The 21,800-nt window shown below is 55.8% G+C and overlaps 7 protein-coding genes across 7 annotated transcripts; 5 read left to right on the top strand and 2 right to left on the bottom strand.

Annotated features, from left to right (window-relative positions):
• Positions 1 to 3,198: 3,198 nt before the first annotated feature.
• On the top strand, positions 3,199 to 4,233 carry CGCS363_v013215 (uncharacterized protein; the record flags this gene model as incomplete). The annotated part of the gene is made up of 1 exon (XM_036645064.1): positions 3,199 to 4,233. The coding sequence occupies one exon, from the start codon at positions 3,199 to 3,201 to the stop codon at positions 4,231 to 4,233; it is 1,035 nt and encodes a 344-aa protein (XP_036489998.1).
• A 1,282-nt stretch (positions 4,234 to 5,515) lies between these two features.
• On the top strand, positions 5,516 to 7,067 carry Ido1 (Indoleamine 2,3-dioxygenase 1; the record flags this gene model as incomplete). The annotated part of the gene is made up of 2 exons (XM_036645065.1): positions 5,516 to 5,961; positions 6,038 to 7,067. The coding sequence occupies 2 exons, from the start codon at positions 5,516 to 5,518 to the stop codon at positions 7,065 to 7,067; spliced, it is 1,476 nt and encodes a 491-aa protein (XP_036489997.1).
• A 270-nt stretch (positions 7,068 to 7,337) lies between these two features.
• Positions 7,338 to 9,209, bottom strand: OpS2 (MFS transporter OpS2; the record flags this gene model as incomplete). The annotated part of the gene is made up of 3 exons (XM_036645066.1): positions 7,338 to 7,596; positions 7,685 to 8,735; positions 8,807 to 9,209. The coding sequence occupies 3 exons, from the start codon at positions 9,207 to 9,209 to the stop codon at positions 7,338 to 7,340; spliced, it is 1,713 nt and encodes a 570-aa protein (XP_036489996.1).
• Positions 9,210 to 11,070: 1,861 nt separating this feature from the next.
• On the top strand, positions 11,071 to 12,483 carry pro1 (putative gamma-glutamyl phosphate reductase; the record flags this gene model as incomplete). The annotated part of the gene is made up of 2 exons (XM_036645067.1): positions 11,071 to 11,371; positions 11,426 to 12,483. 2 exons carry the CDS (start codon positions 11,071 to 11,073, stop codon positions 12,481 to 12,483), a joined length of 1,359 nt encoding a protein of 452 aa, XP_036490005.1.
• A 1,199-nt stretch (positions 12,484 to 13,682) lies between these two features.
• On the top strand, positions 13,683 to 15,296 carry CGCS363_v013219 (Uncharacterized protein; the record flags this gene model as incomplete). Its single annotated transcript, XM_036645068.1, has 5 exons — positions 13,683 to 13,704; positions 13,757 to 13,771; positions 13,833 to 14,965; positions 15,017 to 15,190; positions 15,249 to 15,296. 5 exons carry the CDS (start codon positions 13,683 to 13,685, stop codon positions 15,294 to 15,296), a joined length of 1,392 nt encoding a protein of 463 aa, XP_036490004.1.
• A 2,607-nt stretch (positions 15,297 to 17,903) lies between these two features.
• CGCS363_v013220 (uncharacterized protein) lies at positions 17,904 to 18,653 on the top strand (the record flags this gene model as incomplete). Its single annotated transcript, XM_036645069.1, has 1 exon — positions 17,904 to 18,653. The coding sequence occupies one exon, from the start codon at positions 17,904 to 17,906 to the stop codon at positions 18,651 to 18,653; it is 750 nt and encodes a 249-aa protein (XP_036489516.1).
• Positions 18,654 to 19,586: 933 nt separating this feature from the next.
• Positions 19,587 to 20,693, bottom strand: LRA2 (L-rhamnono-gamma-lactonase; the record flags this gene model as incomplete). Its single annotated transcript, XM_036645070.1, has 2 exons — positions 19,587 to 19,996; positions 20,057 to 20,693. 2 exons carry the CDS (start codon positions 20,691 to 20,693, stop codon positions 19,587 to 19,589), a joined length of 1,047 nt encoding a protein of 348 aa, XP_036489517.1.
• Positions 20,694 to 21,800: the final 1,107 nt, after the last annotated feature.

A 21,800-nucleotide genomic window follows, 5' to 3' on the forward strand; every position in this document is an offset into this window, starting at 1 on the left:
TCGCTCTCTCACTCTCCGTCAAGAATTGACCTCCAGCTTTCGCTTCCTCTCGCTCGCAGCAGCAGCCAGCGCCGCAGTTGTGGGTAAGCGAGAGCCTGGGACCTGGGGGGGGCCCGTGGTAGGTCCGGAAAGGGATGCACGGGTGGGGTTTTCCCCCTTCCAGAAGTACAGGGGTACAAGGCCAATCTTGCTATTTACGCGCAGAAGGAGCTGCATCACGCAGGGCTTCGCGCAGCGCGCAGCATCGACGGCCAAGTACCTTCCCGCTCAGGAGGTACTTCGTGCCGAGGTGAAGGGTGAAGGGTGAGCGTGAGAGGTGCCATTTAATCAAAGGATACGTACCGCGGCACCCTCCGCTTCCGCCGCCGGCCTCAATACTCTCACTCTCAGTATTCGTACCTTTTCGTAGCAACGAGAGCATCCATCTCATCCACCAAGGATGCATCAGGTCTTGGGGCTGGCTTGCTTGCTTGCTTCACTGAACTCAGCGAGTAGCGGCCCAGGAAGCCACGGAAGCTTACCTTTTCCTCCTCTTCATCCATCCCCCTTCTCTTCAGTCGTCTGAAGCGTCATCTCTTGGTCTCCCGCCCTTCTTGCCCCGAGCCAGTCGCTTGTCTCTCATTCATCTTGATCGATGCTCCATGCTCCATGCCATGCCTCAGGCAATACCTTAATTCGCGAGATGCCCTCTGCATCCCGCCCGCAGCAGCAGCAGCAGCAGCAGCATTTCATCCAGTCTGCCCTACATCCATTGTCAGGGCGAGGGCGAAACACTTCGACACCTCGCGACAAGGCCCAGCTGTCTCTTACCCCTTCAGGCATGGCTTGACTCGAAAAATGGCGATAGCACGCTACATTTCACACTCTCCACAACAACCTCGCGGGACACCGGACGATGATCCATGGCCCTTTCAGACTTTATGTACAGCGACTTATTTCCCTCAGGGTCATGACACGCCGTGACGACAAAGACCCGGCACGCCTGCAGCCATGGAGGACGACCAGAAAAATAAATTATACGGGCCACGCACTAATGCCTCGACCGCCTTACTCACCGCGATGCACCATGAGCGAGATGCACTCAATCTCACAAGACGTGTACTCATTGTCGGCCAGAAACGGGGCTGGCGATGACAAACAACCACTGGGAAAAAAGCTGCAGCTGTGGTCGATTTTTTCGGACGCACCCGCAGAAAGTTGCAGCGGGATCAATGGGTTCGGATACTCGGTCGGCGAGGATCAAGGGGATAACACTCAGGTCTCAAGCTAACACATCACCACGATCCAGCGGCTCAGGACGCTTGGCCGGCGCACTCCAGCACTTTGTTTGGAGCAGCCTGGAACCTTGAATTGGTGATGCCCACTACAGGCTTCCATTTCAGCCTGGAATCCCCTTGAACACACAACCCGGGGAGGTGAACTTTGGGCGTTTAAAGCCTGCGTGCACCATCATTCACACTCCAGGCCGCAATTCCTCCCATTGCATGACCAAGGAAGGCATGGACGGCCGAGGAACCGCTGGGAGATAGATAGCAACCTGCATCAACCTTCCCAACCAACCGGTCCTGAGTCCTGAAAACGGGGTAGGCGCCGATTCAGCAAGATCATCTACGAGCAGGGAGAAGCCGGGTCGGACACACACAGTGAAGTGAATGACCAACTTCGAGCGGACATCAACCAAGCCCGGGTTGGAACATCGTGGGCTCGCTGATGGGGGCGTCGGAGTGGCCAAAGAACCATCGCAATCTGCCTTCCCTGCACCTGTCATTTACATCACCACTCCTTGCAATTTGCAACCTCTCGTCTCGCGAAACTCGAAGGGCAGAGTGCTGTCTGTCGGCATGTTCAAAGACTTTCGCTTGCCTTCACAGACATATCAAGAGCACCGGTATCGACGATGACCTCGCGGCCAGCCAGCCCCCATTGTTGGGAATGGGAGCCCTAAACGCTGTGGAAAGGGGCTGGGCTGCCAAACCTCCCGCATTTGCCGTGGTCACACTTCCCTGTCAGATGGATACAAAAAAATGCTTTCACCCCCAACTCCAATCCCACTTGACGAGAGCCAATCGAACTCCCGAGGGTCAAACATCCCAACCGGACACCAACAGAAAATGGAAAGCCAAGTGGCGCGAGATGAGGCCAGAGCGACATCCGGGAACCCGCCCAAGCCGCTGGGTGAATCCCACGAAAAGAAGAAAAGGGAACAGCTCCGTTCGTCTCACCGTATTACCGCACGCATCCCGAGAATTCGCCCACCATCATTGCAATACGCCCCTTACACAGTCCAAGATCACCAGTAAGAATCGACAACCACATTCAGTCGAGACCAACGCCTCGCTCCTGTCGCCCAGAGAGAACGCAGACAGACGAGTAGGCGACGCAGGCTTCGTCTTTTTTGCACTCGTCTCGTGAGTGGGGAAGAAACCATCTTCTTTTCGGCGGTCAGCATGAGCAGGCCGGCGACAAACACTCACTCGCGAGCCATCAGCCATTCAGTCCCGTTTCATCGCATCCGTGCGAACACTATCATCGTCCACTACGAGTGCCCGTTAGACTTGCGTTTGATCCGTACCCCAAATCCACCTCAGGGATGTCTCTCTTCTGACTGCGTCATGCATCACCGTCGCCCACGGCCGATCATCACCACCGTCCGTACCAGAAGGGAGCTTGCTCTGTCGTCATCCCCCAAAGCCAAACTTCGCCGTGCATCCCCGAAACCACCCCGACGCCTGCAACGCTCCACAATCCAGAGTTACTTCCGTGAACGGCTTCATCGCCATGATTTCTTCCTGTGCCACTCTCTTGCACCATCTCCCGACCCACAATACCAGCCGTCTATTGTATGCGCAAGCACCGCGCGGCCATCGCGAGAATTGAAATGCCAGAGGTCTTGCGCCGTCGCCAACCACAGGCTCTAGATGCAGTCCATCTACAATGATCGTTATTTCCTGGCCTCGGAGAGACAACTTCCACCGTCTTTTCTCCTCTCAGCCGCTGTTGATCGGCCATTGACCCAGGAACCATACACCAGCAGGAATGCCATCGCATCAGCGGCAAGCTGCCGCCGACTGGAATGCGTTGCCATGTTTACAACGGCAGCAATGCCACAAACCTATATCAGGGGCTCGAGAAGTCTCGACAGCCGTGTTGAATGGATCAACTACTCACTACTCATTGTTAAACGCGCAACATTCCAAGATGCATTTCATCACCAAGATTCTTCAAGCGGGCGTCATTCTGCACGTCGCCTTCCAGGGCGCGTCCAGTGCCATCATGCGCGGCCGGTCCGGCGAGACCGACTCGATTCAAGAGGCCCAGCTCTCGACCCGCGCTCTCACCGACCAACTGGAGGACCTCGACAACCAGCTGGGCGAGTTCTTGAGCAACTACAAGGGCGGCCATCTGAAGCCCGACGGGGACACCACCAGCATCTCGACCATTGCGACCGCAGACATCGAAAAGAGACAGAACCTCCAGATCTCCCAGCAAGCCCTCCAGGATCTCCTCAAGCTCATTCAGTCGATCGAGACGCAGATCTCCGCCATCATCGCGTCCGGCGGCAGCTCGCCGAGTGGCGGCGCCGTCCAGACCCCGGCCCCGGCCATCACGGGAGGCAACCCGGCGCCCGTCGCTACCCCCGGCCCTGGTGCCTCCCCGGTAAAGTCGGCCAACCCGCCGGTTTCCAACCTGTTCTCGGCCTCCAACCCCGTAGCACCCAACCCCGGGGCTACCAACCCGCCGGCAGCTTCCAACCCGGTGGCGTCTAACCCGTCGAACCCTGGAGCTACTAACAACCCTGGTGTAGGTCCTATCGTCCCCGCCCCCTTTCTAACAAACTCAGGTGCAGGCGCAGGTGGTGCCGGAAACCCCATGACCACCGCATATGGAACAGCTACTACGACCGGTACGCGATGCAAGACGACCCTCACTCAGACGTTTACCGCTTACGTCTATGAAGATGGCAGTCCGGCAGGAGCCCCTGCCAAAGCACGTGACGTGCATTCCCACCATGACGACCCGGAGGACTCGGACCTTGATGGTTCTGAGGAGGATGCCGAAGTCGTTCCGGCGGTCGAGCCCAGAGCCGCCGAACACGACGGCGCCGTGGAAGATGTCCAAAGTGCGGCCGAATCGTGGAGGGCCTTGACACGCCGTGAGTCGCGAAGGGGCCCCGAACGCTCCAATCTCCTCCTCATCCGTGAGGAAGGGGGTCTTTTTGAGAACTTGAACTAGCAAAGGGCGGCGCTGAGATTAAGGTAAAATGCACCTGTCCGTCGGGAAGCGACTTCCAAAACCTAATTTGATGGCGCAGGAAATTCAACATTACATCAGCCGGAGGTTAATGACGGGTTATGATGGACGAGAACGGATGAATCGGCAACGACCGCAATGATTATGACATTCATTTGATACGACACGCAACGACTAGACGCACACAGCATACGACACACGACAACATTGTTATAGATTAGATGGACGAGGTGCCGGGGGAAATAGGTTATCACGACGAACACATCTTCAACAGATGAGCATTCTTTATTCAAGCAGAGCACTCATTAATACAACGACTATGTCTTCTTATCTTTGGTTAACAGCTTTCTATTGGTGATCTGGGTGAAACCTGTTAGTGTCTCAGCCACAATGCTCGGGTCCGTGTGCCACACGTCCGTTCCGCGGCAATCATCGGTGAAAAAAATGGGCCTTCTCCAAACTCAGAATGGAACTCGGCCGCCCCCAATCATCGCAGACACCAAAGTCAGCATCTCGACGGCAACGACAACTCTACAGAGCGGGACAGAACGACCGCCCAATTGTCTTGTGATTATATTCTCTTATCTCCAAAGTATCAGCTTGAATATGCGTAACCAAGGGTCCGTGCAGGGTTTATCTGGGGTAAAGAGGCCCAGAGAGCGGCTTATCATGGTCAAGATGGACTCAAAAGGTCGTAAACAAGGGCGTGGCCGGCAGCACGAGTGTGGGAACAATGTGTCGTTCACGCCCAAGTGACCCGTGTGACCAGAGATTAGGTTGATATGACAAACAGAAAATGGACGGGCGGCGGACGGGGGCTTCGTGTCATGTCTGGCCGGAGCGAGCAACCCCTCACGTAGAGGCCGGAATTGTTCCTCGTGAGGCCGGTTCTGTTCCGGCCATTTACTATATCACGGCGCCGAGTGGCGGAAAGTCCCAACCATCTGAACTTGGACTCTCACTCCTCACAACGCCTACACACAAAGGCTTCTCCTCACTTCAACAGGATTTCCCTGATATATTTTTGCCAATTTTTTCGGGTTTCTTTGCATACCCATATCACTTATCCCCCCTCTCCCAAGCCATATAAGTCGACTTACACGGACATTCTCGTACAATACACCCAATACGCACGCACTCAATATCCATTACACACCATCATCATCTCATAACCCACACAACCCACCCAAACCCAACACATCCCTACTTTCACTTACACACATACCCATCCACCCCACGTCTTACCCCGGTAGTTCATCACACAATGGGTTCTCTTGACTCCACCCCGTTCCCCGTCCTGGACGACACCCGGCCGGAGGACAACTCCCTCCCCGCCTTCATGGTCTCCACCACCCGCGGCTTCTTGCCCCGTGCGGATCCCGTCGCCGTGCTGCCGGCCGAGTTCCAGCCCCTTGAAGACATCTTGGCCAACATGCCTGTGAAGAAGCTCGACGGCACTCCGGGTTACTTGGCTTCATCCAAGCTGGGTGACGTCGTCGAGAAGGAGTTCCCCAGTCTCACAGAGCACATTGACAAGTACAAGGAGAACCTGCCCCTGATGAACGCTCTCTACCGCGATTACTCCTTCCTTGCCTCTGCTTATTTGCTCGAGCCCTGCCATGAGCGTTTCGTCAGAGGCGAGGGGTACGGTCTTGGTCGTCAGGTTCTCCCCAAGAACATCTCCCTACCTATCGCTCGTTGCGCCGAGATGTAAGTTTCTCTCATCTACACTCTCTCTTCTCCATTACTACTTCCTATGCTTTCAAATGTCCTAACATCCATCAAGTACCGGCTTCAAGCCTTGGATGGAGTACGCCGGCTCGTATGCCCTCTACAACTACCGTCTCGCCGACCCTGCCAAGGGCATGGACTACGACAACATCCGCCTCATCCGCGCCTTCGAGCACGGCCTGGACCCCAAGTCCTCCGAGGCAGGCTTCGTCCTCGTCCACATCGACATGGTCAAGAATACCGGTCCCCTCGTCAAGGGCACCATGGCCGCGCTCCGCTGCACGTCCCGCGCCGGCTCCGTCGACCGCGCCTCCCTCAACCAGGGGCTCTCCGAGGTCCTCGCCTCGCTGCGCAAGATCAACCACACCATGGAGACCATGTGGGACAAGTCGCGCCCGCAGAGCTACACCTCCTTCCGCACCTTCATCTTCGGCATCACCAGCCAGAGCATGTTCCCCAACGGCGTCGTCTACGAGGGCGTCAACAACGACGAGCCCATGTCCTTCCGCGGCGAGTCCGGCGCCAACGACTCCATCGTGCCCCTCATGGACAACCTCCTCCAGGTCCCCATGCCCGACACCCCGCTCACCGAGATCCTCAAGGACTTCCGCTCCTACCGCCCCAGCAACCACCGCCAGTTCCTGCTGCACGTCAAGGACCGCTCGCTCGAGCTCGGCCTGAAGGACGCCGCGCTCGCCGGCAAGACGCCCGCCGCCGCGCTCGCGAGCGACGACGAGGTCGAGGCCCTCAAGCAGACCCGCCGCCTGTGGCTGCTGATCCTCCACCAGGTGCGCGACTTCCGCTGGCGCCACTGGTGCTTCGCGCGTGAGTACATTCTCAAGCGCACCAGCCACCCGACGGCCACCGGCGGCAGCCCCATCGTCACATGGCTGCCCAACCAGCTCGAGGCCGTGCTGTCCGAGATGGAGAACCTCTACACGGAGCTCGGCGGGCGCGAGGGCGAGTGGGACCTCGGCGAGGAGATGCGGGACGTCATGGACCTCGTGTCGCGGCAGAAGGAGACGCTGAGAAAGGAGGTGTCCAAGTACTGTGCGGAGAGGGGCGTCAATCCTCACACTGCCTGAAGGGGGGGTTAGGTCCATACAACAAAAAAAGAAAATGTTGCTGATAACGACTTTGGTTTTTTTTCTGGTTTCTATCGGCTTTCACCCGCATTCAAGCGTCGCGGTGTGGTGGCACATGGTTTGACATGCAAACATGTATTCAAAATCTATTATCAAAGAATTTGCTGATGCATTTGGCGCTATGCTGTCATGTGATGATACCATGCGGGCGCGCTAAAACAATCCAAAAAGGATGACATGAACACTTCCCTCTCTTTTTTAGGACGGCTGCTACTTGTTCAGCGCCCTGTCCATATCTTTCCTCCATTCCGGAGCTTTCTTCCTAAGCACCCAGACACACAGATAACCCGTGATCCACGTGAAAATGCCCAGGATTGTGAAGAGCCACCCGTTGCCGATGGCGTTGATAACGGGCTGCGCGGCGATGGCTCCGATGCACGAGAAGATGTTGCGCACAAAGTTGTTGACCGCCACACCTCCCGAGCTGCGCTTGGGCATGAACTCCGTTAGCATGGTAGTGGCGGCGCCGCTAGGGAAAGAAGTGATGTTAGCCAAAGTCGACTGATAAGAAGGCATCGCCAGAACCAAAACGACAGACGAAGGGGACAAAGACTTACAACACCAGCATCGAGCTGATCCCAAAGAAGAAAAGACCGATACACGGCACAAACCAGAAAAGACCCTTCTGGACCACCCAGCCGTAGAAGATGAGGGCAGCGGGATACACCGTCGCGGCGATCCACGCGTTCTCGCGCATCCTGTCCTCGGGGAGCATGATGAGCTTGCCGTTGGCGTCGTAGCGGCCCGCCTTCTTGGCCTCCCTCGCCATGATGTGGTCGAGCCAGCGGCCGCCGAGGATCGAGGCGATGAAGTAGCCCAGGCCCGCGGGGAAGTAGAAGAGGCCGATGATGAGCACGCTGAAGCCGTACGGCTCCTTGGAGAAGGTCGACTGCACCGAGATGTTGACGACGAAGAGCGCGCCAAAGGTGATGGCCGCGAAGGCCACCGTGATGATCACCGGCGGGAAGCGCAGGTACAGCAGCACGGAGAGCGGGTCGAGGAAGAACTTCTTCAGCAGCGCGCCCGCCTTCTTGGTGTGCACCTTGACCGACTCGGTCGTCTTGGTGCGGGAGAGCGCGTTCTTCTCGCCCTGAGCGGCGGCAGCCGGGGGAAGTGCGGGCTTGGGCTTCGCCAGGGTCTCGGGCAGGCAGAACAGGATCATGACGAGCACGAGGCCGCCGTAGATGGCGAGCGCCCACATGGTGGACTGCCAGCCGAAGCGCTGCGACAGGGCGCCGCCGATGATGGGGGCGAGGAGCGGGCCGCACAGGGGGCCGAGGTAGAAGATGGACATGCCGCGGCCGCGCTCGCGGGGTTCCCAGATGTCGGCGATGGTGCCGGCGCCGACGGCCTGGACGGAGGCGCTCGCGCCGCCGCCGAGGAGGCGCATGACGATGAGCATCTCGATGTTGACGCTGATCGCGCTGAGGACGGAGAAGACGACGAAGAGGGCGAAGGAGATTAGGTAGATTGTGCGGCGGCCGAGTGTTTCTGAAAAGGAGGACCACCAGAGGGGGAATATGGCCATGGCGAGCATGTAGAATGCCACCGACAAGTTGGTGACTGTTGCCGAAACACCAAACTCCTCCGACATTTGACCCAAGGCCGCTTTTTAGGTCATACCGTGTTAGTGAAATTGTGTCATTGGCATTGTTTACTTTTGGAATGAGCAAGCTTACGATAAAAGATGGAAGAGCCCATGGGAGACACAGCAGCAGCCAGGGCAATGATCAACGTGATTGTCCATTTTGTCTTGTTTGTGTAGTCATACGGACGGTCTACCTCGGGGATGATGGCGAGCTGGCCGAAAAGGCCTCTCCGTTTTGATCGGGGCACGATTGACAGAGCACGGGAGCGGGTGGAGGAGGCCCGGGACCGAGTCCTGGAGGCCGGGGCCGCGGCGGCTGATGGGTCCGCATCCAGCGCCGGCTCCGGCGACTCGCGCGATCCGTCATCATCATTCCGACCAATTTCTGTGATTTCATCCTCGCTATCGCTGGACTGGCTCTGCTCCTCTCTCTGCTCAGAAGCTGTTTCCGGCGGAAAAGGGTCCTTTTCCGGGTCTCGTGACGAGGCAGTCATTGTGTGGGATTTTTGTTGGCCGAGTCGGCGCCGAGGTTCTGAGGATGGGAAACAAGATGGGAATTGCGGCAGCCAAGCAAGTAGTTGTTGGGTGGTCAAAGGGCAAAAGGGGTCTTGCTAACTTTCAAGACCCACGACAGAACAGCCAAGAAAAATCCCTTTAGAAGATGGAGAAGGGCGAACGAAATGACGAAAGAGAATGGCCGGGGCCTGGCCGACTTTTTTAATCGGGTGCTGCACTGGGAAAACGGGTTTCCCACCCCCCACCCCAGGAGGCCTGGTCATGTCCATGATGGCTAGCCTGCCTTTTTTTCACCAAAGGAGACAGTCATTGAAATCTCTCCTACCCATCGGCTAACTGTACCGTTCCGCAGTGGAGTGCGGATCGACACCGAGCTCGGCTCCTGGCAGCCGATGTTTCGAGCGCGAGAGATGCCTCGGTGGTCCTCTCCATAGTGGGCCAGCAGGGTGGCAGCCGCCGCGCGGTGTACGTACAAACTCCATACGTTCAAGATGCAGAAGAATAGCAACGCGAACCGCGAGCGCGAGCACCGCCAGGTGAGCAGCAGCAGTTTGTAAGTGAGTACGAGGCGGAGTGTTCGAATCCAGCGCTTGCGTAAGGAATGACGATATGGACGCTCAGAAAAGACGGCAAAGCGGCACTGCAGCAGGTCGTCTGGTCTTTTGATGCTCGGTTTCCGCCCACTATGTCCGCTCAGCTTAGTAAAACGGCACCGCGGTCGGCAATTTTTTGGGGGCAGGGTGATATGTTGGTTGCTGGGTGGCCAGCCTAGTCTAGCAATACCCGCTGATGCGCCGCTCGTCTCTTATCGAAGGCGAGTGTCTTATCGGGACGGGGAGAGCCAAAGCGGCAGCTCCAACACCGGAGTAGGCAGGCTGGTCGCGGGGTGCATACGGAGAACACGGAGTATGTACGGAGTATGCCCTGGTGCGTAGTAGACCTTGCATGTCTTGGCCGTGCCGTCGAAGTCCATTCCAAACGAGGGAGGTGATAAAAGTAGAAACTTTTTTGTTTGACATGGTGGAATACGGATGACAAGGGCCAACATGAGACGGGCCAAAGAAGAGTTCAGGCGTCGCAGGAGCTCCGACAAAGGGGGACACTTTAGGAACGCCTTCCATGACTCGGAGAAGACGCCGTCATGGTTGCATTTTGCGACGACAGCGGCGAATCCCCGGAGAAAAGAAACAGAGTCAGCTCCGTGGCGAGTTCAAAAGGCAGAGTCAAGCTTCCAGTTCCCAAGTCATCGACACCAGGGTGCTGGGGAAACAAAACGATAGAATGTCGCATTCAGGCCGTCAACCCCAGCGAAAGTTTGTCACGACGTTTTCCACGATGCTCAGTGGCTGGGCATCAAATGATAGGTACTTAGGTACCTGCGCACGCAGCGGGCCTATTGCGATTTGTGGATCCTTGTCTTCATCATCCAGGTCTGTACTTTGAAAACAACGGTTGACAAAATATAAGTAGCTTTTCGGAGTTGATAGAAGCAAGTGAGGCTCTGGATAAAGACTCAATCTCCCTTGCATTCAAATAAGCTTATTTGGATTGACAAAAGGCTACTGGCATTGGCAAAGTTACTTCAAACCACCAAAACTCAACAGACTGATCACCCTGTAGCCGTTTCCCTCCCACTTGAGCTCCGGCTCCGAGTGCGGGGCTCCAAATTTTTGCAGCGTCCAGTGGCGCGTCCTCTCATTTTAGAGGGGTTTAGTGACATGCTGGGAGCTTCACCAATTGACTCACACACAATATCACACTGTCGTTGGTGCAAGTGCAACAATTATTGCACAAAGTAGCATCCTGACACAGATTCATCCTCTCAACCGCCAATCCACCATGTCTCTCACCAACGCCTCGCCTGTTGATTGCGCAAAGAGCGCCAAGTCGGCCTCTCACATCCTCGCCACACTCCCCGCCGAAGCCCGCAACGACGCTCTCACGGCCATCCACGCCGCCCTCACCGAAGCCAAGGATGACATCCTGGCCGCAAATGCACGCGACTTGGAGCTCGCCCGCAAGGCTGCCGCCGATGGGACCCTGAGCCAGAGTCTCGTCTCTCGCTTGGACCTGGGCAAGAAGGGCAAGTTTGAGGATATGCTTAAGGGTATCTTGGATGTGAGAGATCTGGAGGACCCAGGTATGTGAATTTTACACGGCACTCGAATGATCATTAGAGTCTGACACGGAGCAGTTGGCAAGGTCACATTGAGGACAAAGCTGGACGATGGTCTCATCCTCGAGAGAGTCACTTGCCCCATCGGCGTTCTGCTCATCATTTTCGAGGCTCGCCCCGAGGTTATCGCCAACATCGCCTCCCTGGCCATCAAGTCTGGCAATGCTGCCATCCTCAAGGGCGGCAAGGAGTCAATCGAGTCATTTGTGGCCATCTCCCAGGTCATTTCCTCCGCCCTCGAGAACCTCCAGAAGCCCAAGGTCCCCAACTCGGCCGTCCAGCTCGTCAGCTCTCGCGACGTCATTCCACAGCTGCTTGCACTCGACGAGTACATCGACCTCGTCGTCCCCCGTGGCTCTAACGAGCTTGTCCGCTACATCAAGGAGAACACCAAGATTCCCGTCCTGGGCCACGCCGATGGCTTGTGCTCCATCTTCCTGACCGGTTCGGCGGACCCCAAGATGGCGGCGGATGTCGTTGTGGACTCCAAGACGAGCTACCCCGCCGCCTGCAACAGCGTGGAGACCCTGCTCGTGCAAGAGTCCGCTCTCGAGACTTCGTTCCCCGTGGTTGCTGAGGCTCTGATCGCCAAGGGCGTGACGCTTCACTGCGATCGCCAATCCAAGGAGGTCCTTCTGTCTAAGCTCTCTGGTGATGCTGCCTCCAAGGTGGTCGATGTCAAGGATGCCGACTACGACACCGAGTTCCTGTCCCTCGACGTCGCGGTCAAGGTCGTTTTCTCCATGGCCGAGGCCGTGCAGCACATCAACACCCACGGTTCCAAGCACACCGAGGCCATCCTTACCTCGGACGAGCAGGAGGCTGAGAAGTTCATGAACTCTGTGGACACTGCTGGTGCCTACTGGAACGCGTCCACCCGCATGGCGGACGGCATGCGTTACGGCTTCGGCACTGAGGTTGGTATCAGCACCAACAAGATCCACTCTCGTGGTCCCGTTGGCTTGGAGGGTCTCATGATTTACAAGTACAAGATTAGGGGACACGGTCAGGTTTCGTTGGCGTATGGCGAGGGAGAGGGCAAGAAGCCTTTCAAGCACGAGAAGATGGCTATCTAAGGGATAGACAAAAGCGAATGACTTTGGGCGTTTGGCGGGCCTCTTGGAACGAGGAAAATGAATGAAAAAAAGAAGGCAATAGTCTTGGAAGTTGCGTTACTTGACATGCTTGACTCTATGAAGTGACCTAGCATTGGCCTTTGATCGGGGCGGCCCCACCCCCACGCCGATACCTGCCGGTTCGGTACGGACATGACGGCCGGCGACGAAAGACGCCGCCGTCTAGGGGTAATCACAAGCCAAGCATGCCTTGGTGTCCTGTATGAGTGACTTTGAGCATTTGCCGGTCTCACCTGCAGCTGCAGAACATCTTGGTCATTCTTGGGTCACGTTGCCACGTATCTGACCCGTCCAGGCCCTCAACCAGCGTGTCCGGCGGCCCACGCAACTGGATTGACCCCGAGTTACCCGGTGACATGCACGCAACAAACCAGACTGGACGTCCAGCCCATCTCATGATGAATTATGAACCGTGTTCAAACAAATTGGAGACAAGGTGAATTGCAGGGAGAGACTCGGCAAGCCAATGAAAGGGAGCGCCGCCGTTGGACAGCTCTAAGCGCCGCCCCTCTTCACCTGGCGCCAAAAAGAGTTAGGGACGCTTTCCATTCGCCTGGGCGCTCCCCTTCCTCGGCGGCGATTGGACAACACCCCCAAAGTCCCAGCCAGCTCGAATTAGAATCTTTGAGAGCTCCAGTACACCATCGATGCAGAACCAACGGGAAGCTGGGGGCGATGCGGCCAGATGTCGAGGCCAACCCGGGCCGTGGGACAGGGGTCTGGCGGAGCTTGCAGCAGGAGCTGGGATTGCTCTGGCGCGTGGGAAGCTCCCTCATTAATGGTCCTGAACCCCGAGGCGCCCGTCTTTCGCGACACTTTTTCCCCCCCTCCTCCCCTTTACCCATTGCGATACGGACGCGGCAGATTGAAAAAGAAATCAAATCGAATTTGACTTCATTGTTGTGGAACTTGGATCGTATTGTTCGTGCTACTCTACCGTTAGAAGCAGGCTGCGATCACCTGTAAGTGCGGGGCAGCGATGCGATGCGACCATCTTGGCGACGACTGACCTGTTGGCAGACCACCCTCTGAGTCCTACTCAGCTTACTCTACCGTCATCTACATTCATTTTCGACTCATTCGAAGCTGTTTCGGTTCTCTGATACCGTCGCCGAAAAGACGCGACTCTCATACTGGCCATGTCCGCCCAATACTATCCTCGTGAGTCGCTCATTTACCCCGCCAAACGGAGCTTGCGCTGACAACCTCACAGCTCCCCCTTCGGGAGGTATGTACTTTCTACCGTCGCATATACCATTCACTCAGGATTTTAGCTGACAAGAACCAAGGCCATGCCCAGCAGAACTACCCGCCGCCGCCGCAATCGCCTCCCGCGCACCAGACCAAGTTCTCGTATCCTGCTCCTCCCTCACAACCCCAGCGCGGCCACAGTGGAAGCTACCCTCCGCCACCGCAGCCTTCGCCGGGGCAGTCGCAGAACTATCCTCCTCCTCCCATAACCTCGCCGACCTCCCAGAACTTCCCTCCTCCCAAGTCGAGCACGCCTCAGAACTACCCACCTCCTCCCCAAGCTTCGGCGGCACAGAACGCGAACTACCCCCCTCCTCCACAGGCATCTCCGAGCCAGGGGCGAAGCTACCCGCCACCTCCCCAGGGGACATCATCACCTGCCCAGGGTCAACCGCAATATCCGCCACCCCCTGGTCTTGCGCAGCAGCAAGCACAACAGCCGCAGCAAGTTCAGCAACAGCCATCACCCCAACCGTCCCCTCCACACTCGCAGCAGTTCCATCAGACGCAGCTTCCGGTGAGGAATTCAGGGTCCCATGAGGCGGGTTCGCAATTCTCTACGCCTCCCCCCTCCTTCGACGGTCCCCCAGATGCTGCGGCCCTTCCAGAGAAGCAATACGTAGAGGAGGCCCCGGTCGACACCAGCAACCCCGCCAATCTCCAGGGAGGAGCTCCAGCCGCCACACATTTCCTGGGAGCGACTGCGACCGTCGATGATGTTGGCACATTCAACGGAGGCAGCTACCGCATCAGCCACAGAGACAGCAACACCATCCTGACCATCCAGCTTGCCGTGGGCTGCCCGCTGACGGCGAAGCCTGGTGTCATGGTGGCCATGTCGCACTCGATCACGCTGAGGGGCCAGATCAAGTTCAGCATGAAGAAGCTCGTTGCCGGAGCGGAACTCGCCAGCTCGACCTTTGTCGGGCCCGGTGAGCTTCTCTTGGCCCCACCCATGCTCGGCGACATCACCAGTCTGCGTCTTACCGGCAAGGAAACATGGTCGGTCGGCCAGGACGCCTATGTCGCGTCAACTCAAGGTGTTATCAAGGACTACAAGCGCCAGGGCCTCAGCAAGGCTATCTTCAGTGGCGAGGGTTTGTATGTGTACAAGATCAGCGGTACCGGTCTGCTCTGGCTGACCAGCTTTGGTGCCATCATCCGCAAGGACGTAAGTAAGCCCCTGGACCTGTATCTAAACGGAATACTGACCAGTCTTTAGCTTATGGAGGGCGAGAAGTATGTTGTCGACAACGGCCATCTCGTAGCATGGAACGTCAAGTACATCATGGAGCGGGTTGCTTCTGGTGGCATCATCTCTGGTATCTCATCTGGCGAGGGCTTGGTTTGCAAGTTCACCGGCCCAGGTACCGTCTTCATGCAGACGAGGAACGCCGTAAGTATCTTTTTTTGCCAATTCTTGAGATCAAATTTGCTGATATGTGTGATTGCAGAAACACTTCTATGCGTACCTTCAAGGACAACAGCATCAATCCGTCTAAAAGAAAAGTTGGTAGTGGTGTGGCCGAAGCAATGTAGACGTTGCAATATGTCAAACCAGGAGATGCTTGATGTGATGATGAAAAGAATCATAATATTTCAATACTTATAGCGTGGCAAATTGATATCCTCTCAATGTTTCAACACTGGCTCGTGGGCTTTGATTACAAAAGTATTGGTGTAGATCGTCTCGAATCCATATGACTATTCTTTGTTATGTGTTTCTGAGGCTAAGTAGTGACTTGTAAGCCTGCAGACATGACGCCGTCTATCTTTACTGTGCTAGAAGAACTACTCTTTCTCTGGGTTTATTCATAATCATTTCCATACAACTGGTAGTATTCTTGTCCTCGTCGTGGTCGTCGTTATCGTTGCCACCATCCGCTATCGTCCGTTGCCATCGTCCGTTGCCATCGTCGTCGTGGCTTCCATTTTATCATTCTTTCTGCTATCGTTCTTAATTGGAGCAACTCAATACACAGGTAATTCAGTTGCGCAGACATAGGAATCGGCCTCGCAAAGGTGGGCTCACAGTCGAAGCCCGTAGATGCTCCGGGTACATTTTCACTCCTTCCCCGTAGCAGGTAGTACCTTCCCGTTTGCCAACAGATGCAAATGCCATTTCATTGCTTCCTTGTTTATTTCTTAGACCAACTCCTTCCTCACAGATAGACTTGAGACTGTCTTGCCTTCCCTGTACCTCATATTCCGGAGGCGAATCTCCGGTGCCAGTCATTAGATTTGAACCAGTCCTCACTTAGACACTGCGACATCCTGTCAACATCAACACTCTACCTCAACATCACCTCAGCCTTTTTTGGATTTTTGGACACGATCCATAGACTTACGGGCCCAAGCCTAGAGCGCATGCTTTCTTTATCAGCGAGGATTTCCCTTCACGGTACAGATTACGAAACAGTCCCAGCAGCGGCTCCTTGTTGTCCCCGATCACTTCGCAAAGGCTTCTTTCACACGCTGATGCCCCTCTGGTGAAGCACATCAGCAACATCGTCACAACCTCAGGGCCGATCCAGACAATCTCAGAACCTTAGACATCCACCACTGAGGCAAGAACAACCCGCTGTTCTTTCGCTTTTGCAATCAGTTGAGGGGTCTGAATTTTCCCCAGCCTTCCCGAAAACAAAACGAGGGAAAAAAGCCAACTCAACCTCCACCAACCCACCTCCGAATTATCTCCTCCATTGCAACGTCTCGATTTGCCCGTCTGCGGCCTTGAGTCTGGTCCCGGAGAACTTGACTATTCTCCGTTCGGTCAGTTTTTCTCGCGGCTTCAAGATCGCGGCCCTATTTTGTCCTTCCGTCGCAAAGACTCGCTGCAGTGTGTGCCTTCCCAACGAACCGCAAAGCGCCGACCGATTCACCGATCAAGGTACGTCTGATTCCTTCTGTCTCTAGCTTTCGCAAAAAGCTTGCGTGACCAAAATATTGACAGTCATATTAGCTTTCTCGATAGTCTGCAAGCTCCTGCAAAACAGAGCGGGCTCACGGCACTCGCTGAACTCCCCATCTCTGACAAACGAGCGGCCAAGATGGTTTACACGAATATAAGAAATGCTGCGGGGCTTATCAACCGACCCGACAGAGGTTCATCCAACACCCGGCACCCCTCGCCTCAAAGAACCAACGACGAGAACAGAGCCTTGACCGAGAAACACGCCGCCGTATTGAACTCTTCGAACTGGAGAAAGCCCCTCAAACCACATGAAAACAACACTGAGTGTATCAGAGTCTCCAAGAGCCGGAAGACTTCTGGCATCGGCACCGACTTCAACATGGCTGACCCTGCTACTCACTTGCGGAAGCCTGTTTCCGGCGTCGACCCTCTGTTGATCGCAACAGACCCCGTCTTCGGAGGAAATGCGGCGGTCGTGCCTCAAGAGATCTTGACCCTGGAGAAGGAGCCAGGTGCAAAAGTCAGGTGCCTCGCTATTCACCACGGACGCTTCGACGAGAGAGTTGCAGGCAGTGCCCTAAACTAGAAGAAGAAGGGAGCCACCCCTCTTGTCATGGACTTGGTGATCCACGATTGCGATGACCCCGACTGCGACAATGGAGTTTTCAACAATGCCGAGATCCGCCGCATTAAGAGTGCCACTCGGTTCAAGTCCCAGCCTCGCGATGGTGGCATTCTCGACTTTGAGAAGCAGCTGAGAGGCGCTAAGATCACGCCTCGCAAGTTGTCTATGGTTGATCTTACCAACCCTTGCAATTACGACCAAGACAACATTTTTAGCGGGAAAGACCACTTCAAGAAGTTGCAGGCGGAGTGCCAGGTCAAAAAGACAGCTATCATACAAGACCCTGCCGTTGTCACTGTTGGAGACAAGAATTCTGACGAAGATGCCATCAAAGAGATTCGCTTCAATGAGATGCTTCGGAAGCTCAAAAGTTCGTCTATACCAGAGTACCATCCAGTAGCTGTGGTAAAGGACTCACCCAAAGATCGACCAAGACAAGACTCTGGTGATTCTGGTGTCGACATGAGAAGCCCGATAAAGCGGTCTCTCAACCCCCTAGCGAAGGAATTCGCGGCCTTTTCCTCCAAGGAAAACCCCGTTGTTGCAGAGAAGCGCGGATCAGAGACCTCTATGAACATTCCTCTGTCGGTTCTCGAACAGATTGTAGGTCAAAGCGACCAGTTCAAGCCGTTTGAGGAGGGCGGCGGCCAACAAATCTCGAATGAGGCGATTCTCAACACGATTCAGAAGTTCGGTTTGGGAAGCGCAGCGCAGCAAAAGGTAACCTCGCCGTTCTCATTTGAGTCTCTTGCTATGAAACCGGCTCTGCAGCCCTCACCGTTTCCACTGGTGCCATCCATGTCTCCAGGAGTCGACCTTAACAATGGCATACCTCCGATCAGCACTTTTATGCCAATGCAGACTTCGCCGCCCAGTCATTCAATCCATCCCTTCATCAATCCAACGATTCATAATCTGCCTCATCCGGCTCCTACTTTTGGACCGCACTCTCAAGGACCCGGTCTCCCTCCGCCCATGGCAGGATTTGGACCACAGACAGGCGGATTTACGGCTGGCTTCAACCGACCATTTGTTGCTGGTTCTGACATCGGGCCTCCTGGGTTTGGTCCTCAGACATTCAACAACCTTGCAGCAGCACCTTCCAACATGGCCAACAATGGCTTTCTCAACCAACACCAAGCTGGGCAATTCGACAACAAATTTCTACGCCCGCAGAAGCCTCGCATCCCTGATGCCATGGCTCAGCAGAAGTATGAGGAGTACATTGAGTGGAAGAAGGCAAACGATCCTAAGTATGCTCTCGAGTGCAAGAACCGCCAAGCCAGAAGAGCTATTCGAAATAACCCTGTCCCGGCTTGAGGACACGATAAGCGCCTTGCATTTCTCGCAAGAACGGCATGGCCGCAGACGGAGATTACGTGACTTCAGACCGAGAGGGCTGCTGGCGCATTTCTGGCAGATCAGACCTGGATCATCGAACCATAAGGATTGAGTATGTTTTGTATCGAATTATGAGCACGTTTGCTATTGGTATTCAAAGTTTGCGACGGGAAGCATATGGGTACGTTGGAAGGAAGAAGGAAGGAGTATCCGCTATCGAGCCAATTCTCATGCTTGGAGATTCATTTCGATATGCACGTCAGGTTCAGCCGGCGTGGCAGGTTCAGGCAGCAGCTCTTTGATTTCCTGTACTGTTTATGATTAAAATCGCTGGCTGTAACACTGTTTCTTCTCGGTCAATCAATAGCACTTTTTTGCCTGGTTATCCCTCGCTGGGCAACGGTCATCATGCTTGTGACTGCTGGTAACAGTATCTGCATATACACAAGGACACCGCTTATTTTCCCAGTGACGGTAATCTCTACCTTACCGTCTTCGCTGCTATTATCGTCGTTATCATCATTACTGCTGTCGTTGTTGTTGTCATCGTTATTATCGTCGTCTACTGTCGTCGTCTACTGTCGTCGTCTACTGTCGTCGTCTACTGTCGTCGTCTACTGTCGTCGTCTACTGTCGTCGTCTACTGTCGTCGTCTACTGTCGTCGTCTACTGTCGTCTGCTGTCGTCGTCGCCGCTAGTATTATTACTGATATCATCTTCTTCAATAGGAGCAATGAGTACACAGGAAAACCAGGCGGTCTCTAAATAAGGTATCATTTGGATTTTGGTATCTGTGTGCAAGACTGCTCTCATCAAAGTCATTCCAGCGCCCATGTTGAAATCGTAAAGCCTTTCCACCTCTTCTAAAACATGATGCCCCACTGTAAGTCTTACTACTTCATCATAATTCCTTTAGAACACGAGCGAAAACCCAGTCAAGCCGTAGGCCCTCAGAGCGGTTCCTCCAAACAACTCGGCCTGGTCTTCGGGGTCCATGGTGGCCATGTAGCACATGCGCTCGACGAGCAGCTTCCACTTGCGCCAGGCCTCGTCCACACCGACGGTGCAGACGGGCCAGTCGCTGCCGAACATGGTGCGGCGGGGGCCAAAGGTGGCGAGGACGACGCCGAGCCAGGGGAAGAGGGCCTCGAAGAGGGCATTGGGGTCCTGCTTCTTGAGGGAGTCGGGCATCTCGGAGAAGCCGCCTGAGAGCTTGATGTAGGTCTTTGAGCACGCGGAGAGGGCGAAGATGGATGTGCGCCAGTAGATGAAGGAAGGGTCTGTCGTGTTGATGACGCCGAGGTCGGGTTTGCAGAGGTGGTCTGTGACGAGCAGGGAGCAGTTAGCAGGAGTTTTGAGATGTTAGAGAATGGGTAACTGACTGATGATGAATGTGACCTTCTCCTCCTCGGGAACACCTTCATGGGCACGGGCAATGATCTCCAGCGCCTCGTCGAGCTGCTGCTTCCCGCGGCGGTGCTGGTCGACGCCGAGGTCGAAGACGTAGCCCAGCCTGCCGAGCAGCTTCAGGCTGTCGATAAAGTCGTCCGTCAGGCCGGTGCCGTGCGGCTTGTCCTGCAGCAGGTAGCGGAAGCCGCGGATCTTGGGCCAGACGTGCTCGCCGGCGACCTCCTTGACGTGGTCGAGGTACTTCTGCATGGCCTCGGCGCCGGAAGGCAGGGGGGCCCAGGGGACGATGCCGAGGCACAGGTCCTTGTGCTCCTCGCCGTGGCCCTCGCCTTCGCGGGGCTTTCCCTCGGCGATGCGACGGAGCCAGGAGACCTCCATGAGGGGGAACTCCCAGCCGGAGGCATCCTTGGCGCCGGACTCGAGGTCGTGCTTGCGGTCCGTCTCGAGGAAGATGAAGCCCTTGAGGTTGGGCGGGCTGCCGGTCGCGGCGACGTAGTCGGAGACGGAGTGCTGCTTGGCGAGCGGGTTCTCGGGGGTCGCCCAGGCGAGGGTCTCGATCTCGGTCTCTGGGTAGAGGTGGATGTGGGAGTCGACGATTGGGTAGTCCATGGCGGGCGATTTGGCGGTCTGCGGATCTTGGAGAGCGGTGAAGGCTGTGGTTGTAATTGACCGTTGGGTGGTCAATTGGGTGGTTTTGTGGAAAGACGAGCAACCCGAGAGAGACGAGGTTGAGTTACGAACAAAGGAACCCTCCGTTTCAAGAGACTTGGAGGGCGTGTTTGAAGATGGAAGTTTAGGGGGCGGAAATGAGGTGCGAGGAAGGTGTGTGAAGTCCCCGCACCAAGTCCCTCCATCGCGGGGTCGCTGTTGCAGCAACACGCCCCCTGACCCCAGCTTTCAGTGGATGAACGGCGGCAGAGGACCCCCACCAGCCCGCTTTGTGACGTTGATGGCCCCGCCCTCTTCAGCGGTATCTTTCCCCCGAACGCCGACTTTCACGAAGGGTCCCCCGTTCAGGGTCGGAGGTTTTTTGTTTACATCGTCGACCATATCAACTTACGCTGATGATAGACCACTATATACGAAGGCAATGCGCCAATTTACGGAAGACTGTCAAAAAAGATCACTAGGAGGCACATGAGGTTGTGTTCATTGATGAATAGATTCCATAGGCGTCTACCCATTCCGCCTGTGGCGGTATCTTGGCTGTCTAAGGTACATGATGGCGGCTTGCCCAAGCTTTCCAAACATCCAGCTTGGGGCCGCGGTAAATGGTCCATCCCCAGAAGCAAAAAGGCTTCTTCATCCGCTGGAGCTTTCGGCCTCGCATGCCTCCCTTCGGAGGGCACGCGAGGGTGCTCCCTCGTTGTCAGTAAGAGCACATGACAAACGAAACGGGCACGCGCGATTCGGACGGGGTGATCGCGGCGTGGGGTCGCAGCATCGACCCACTTGGGACGAGGTGTTGCGGGCAGTACCGAGACCGGCTCGGCATGCCGCTGCTCCTCGGTGGATGCAATGATGGTTGGAAACGTGCGCTGACTGCCGTGTGCCGGCGTCGCCGCCTGGCCCCCAGGGGCCGAGACGGGAGCGGCAAAGAGAACGGGTCGCGCGACGAAATGAATGTGTGTCCACGTGGGACTTCTTCTTCGGGTTTGTTTCTGATTAAGGTCTTCATGGTGATGTTGTGTCCTCCCCGGGACGGCATCGGGCTCT

The sequence above is a fragment of the Colletotrichum siamense genome (assembly GCF_013390195.1).
Source record: "Colletotrichum siamense strain Cg363 chromosome Unknown KSG_Cg363_contig09, whole genome shotgun sequence".
In the NCBI taxonomy this organism is placed as follows: Eukaryota; Fungi; Ascomycota; class Sordariomycetes; order Glomerellales; family Glomerellaceae; genus Colletotrichum; species Colletotrichum siamense.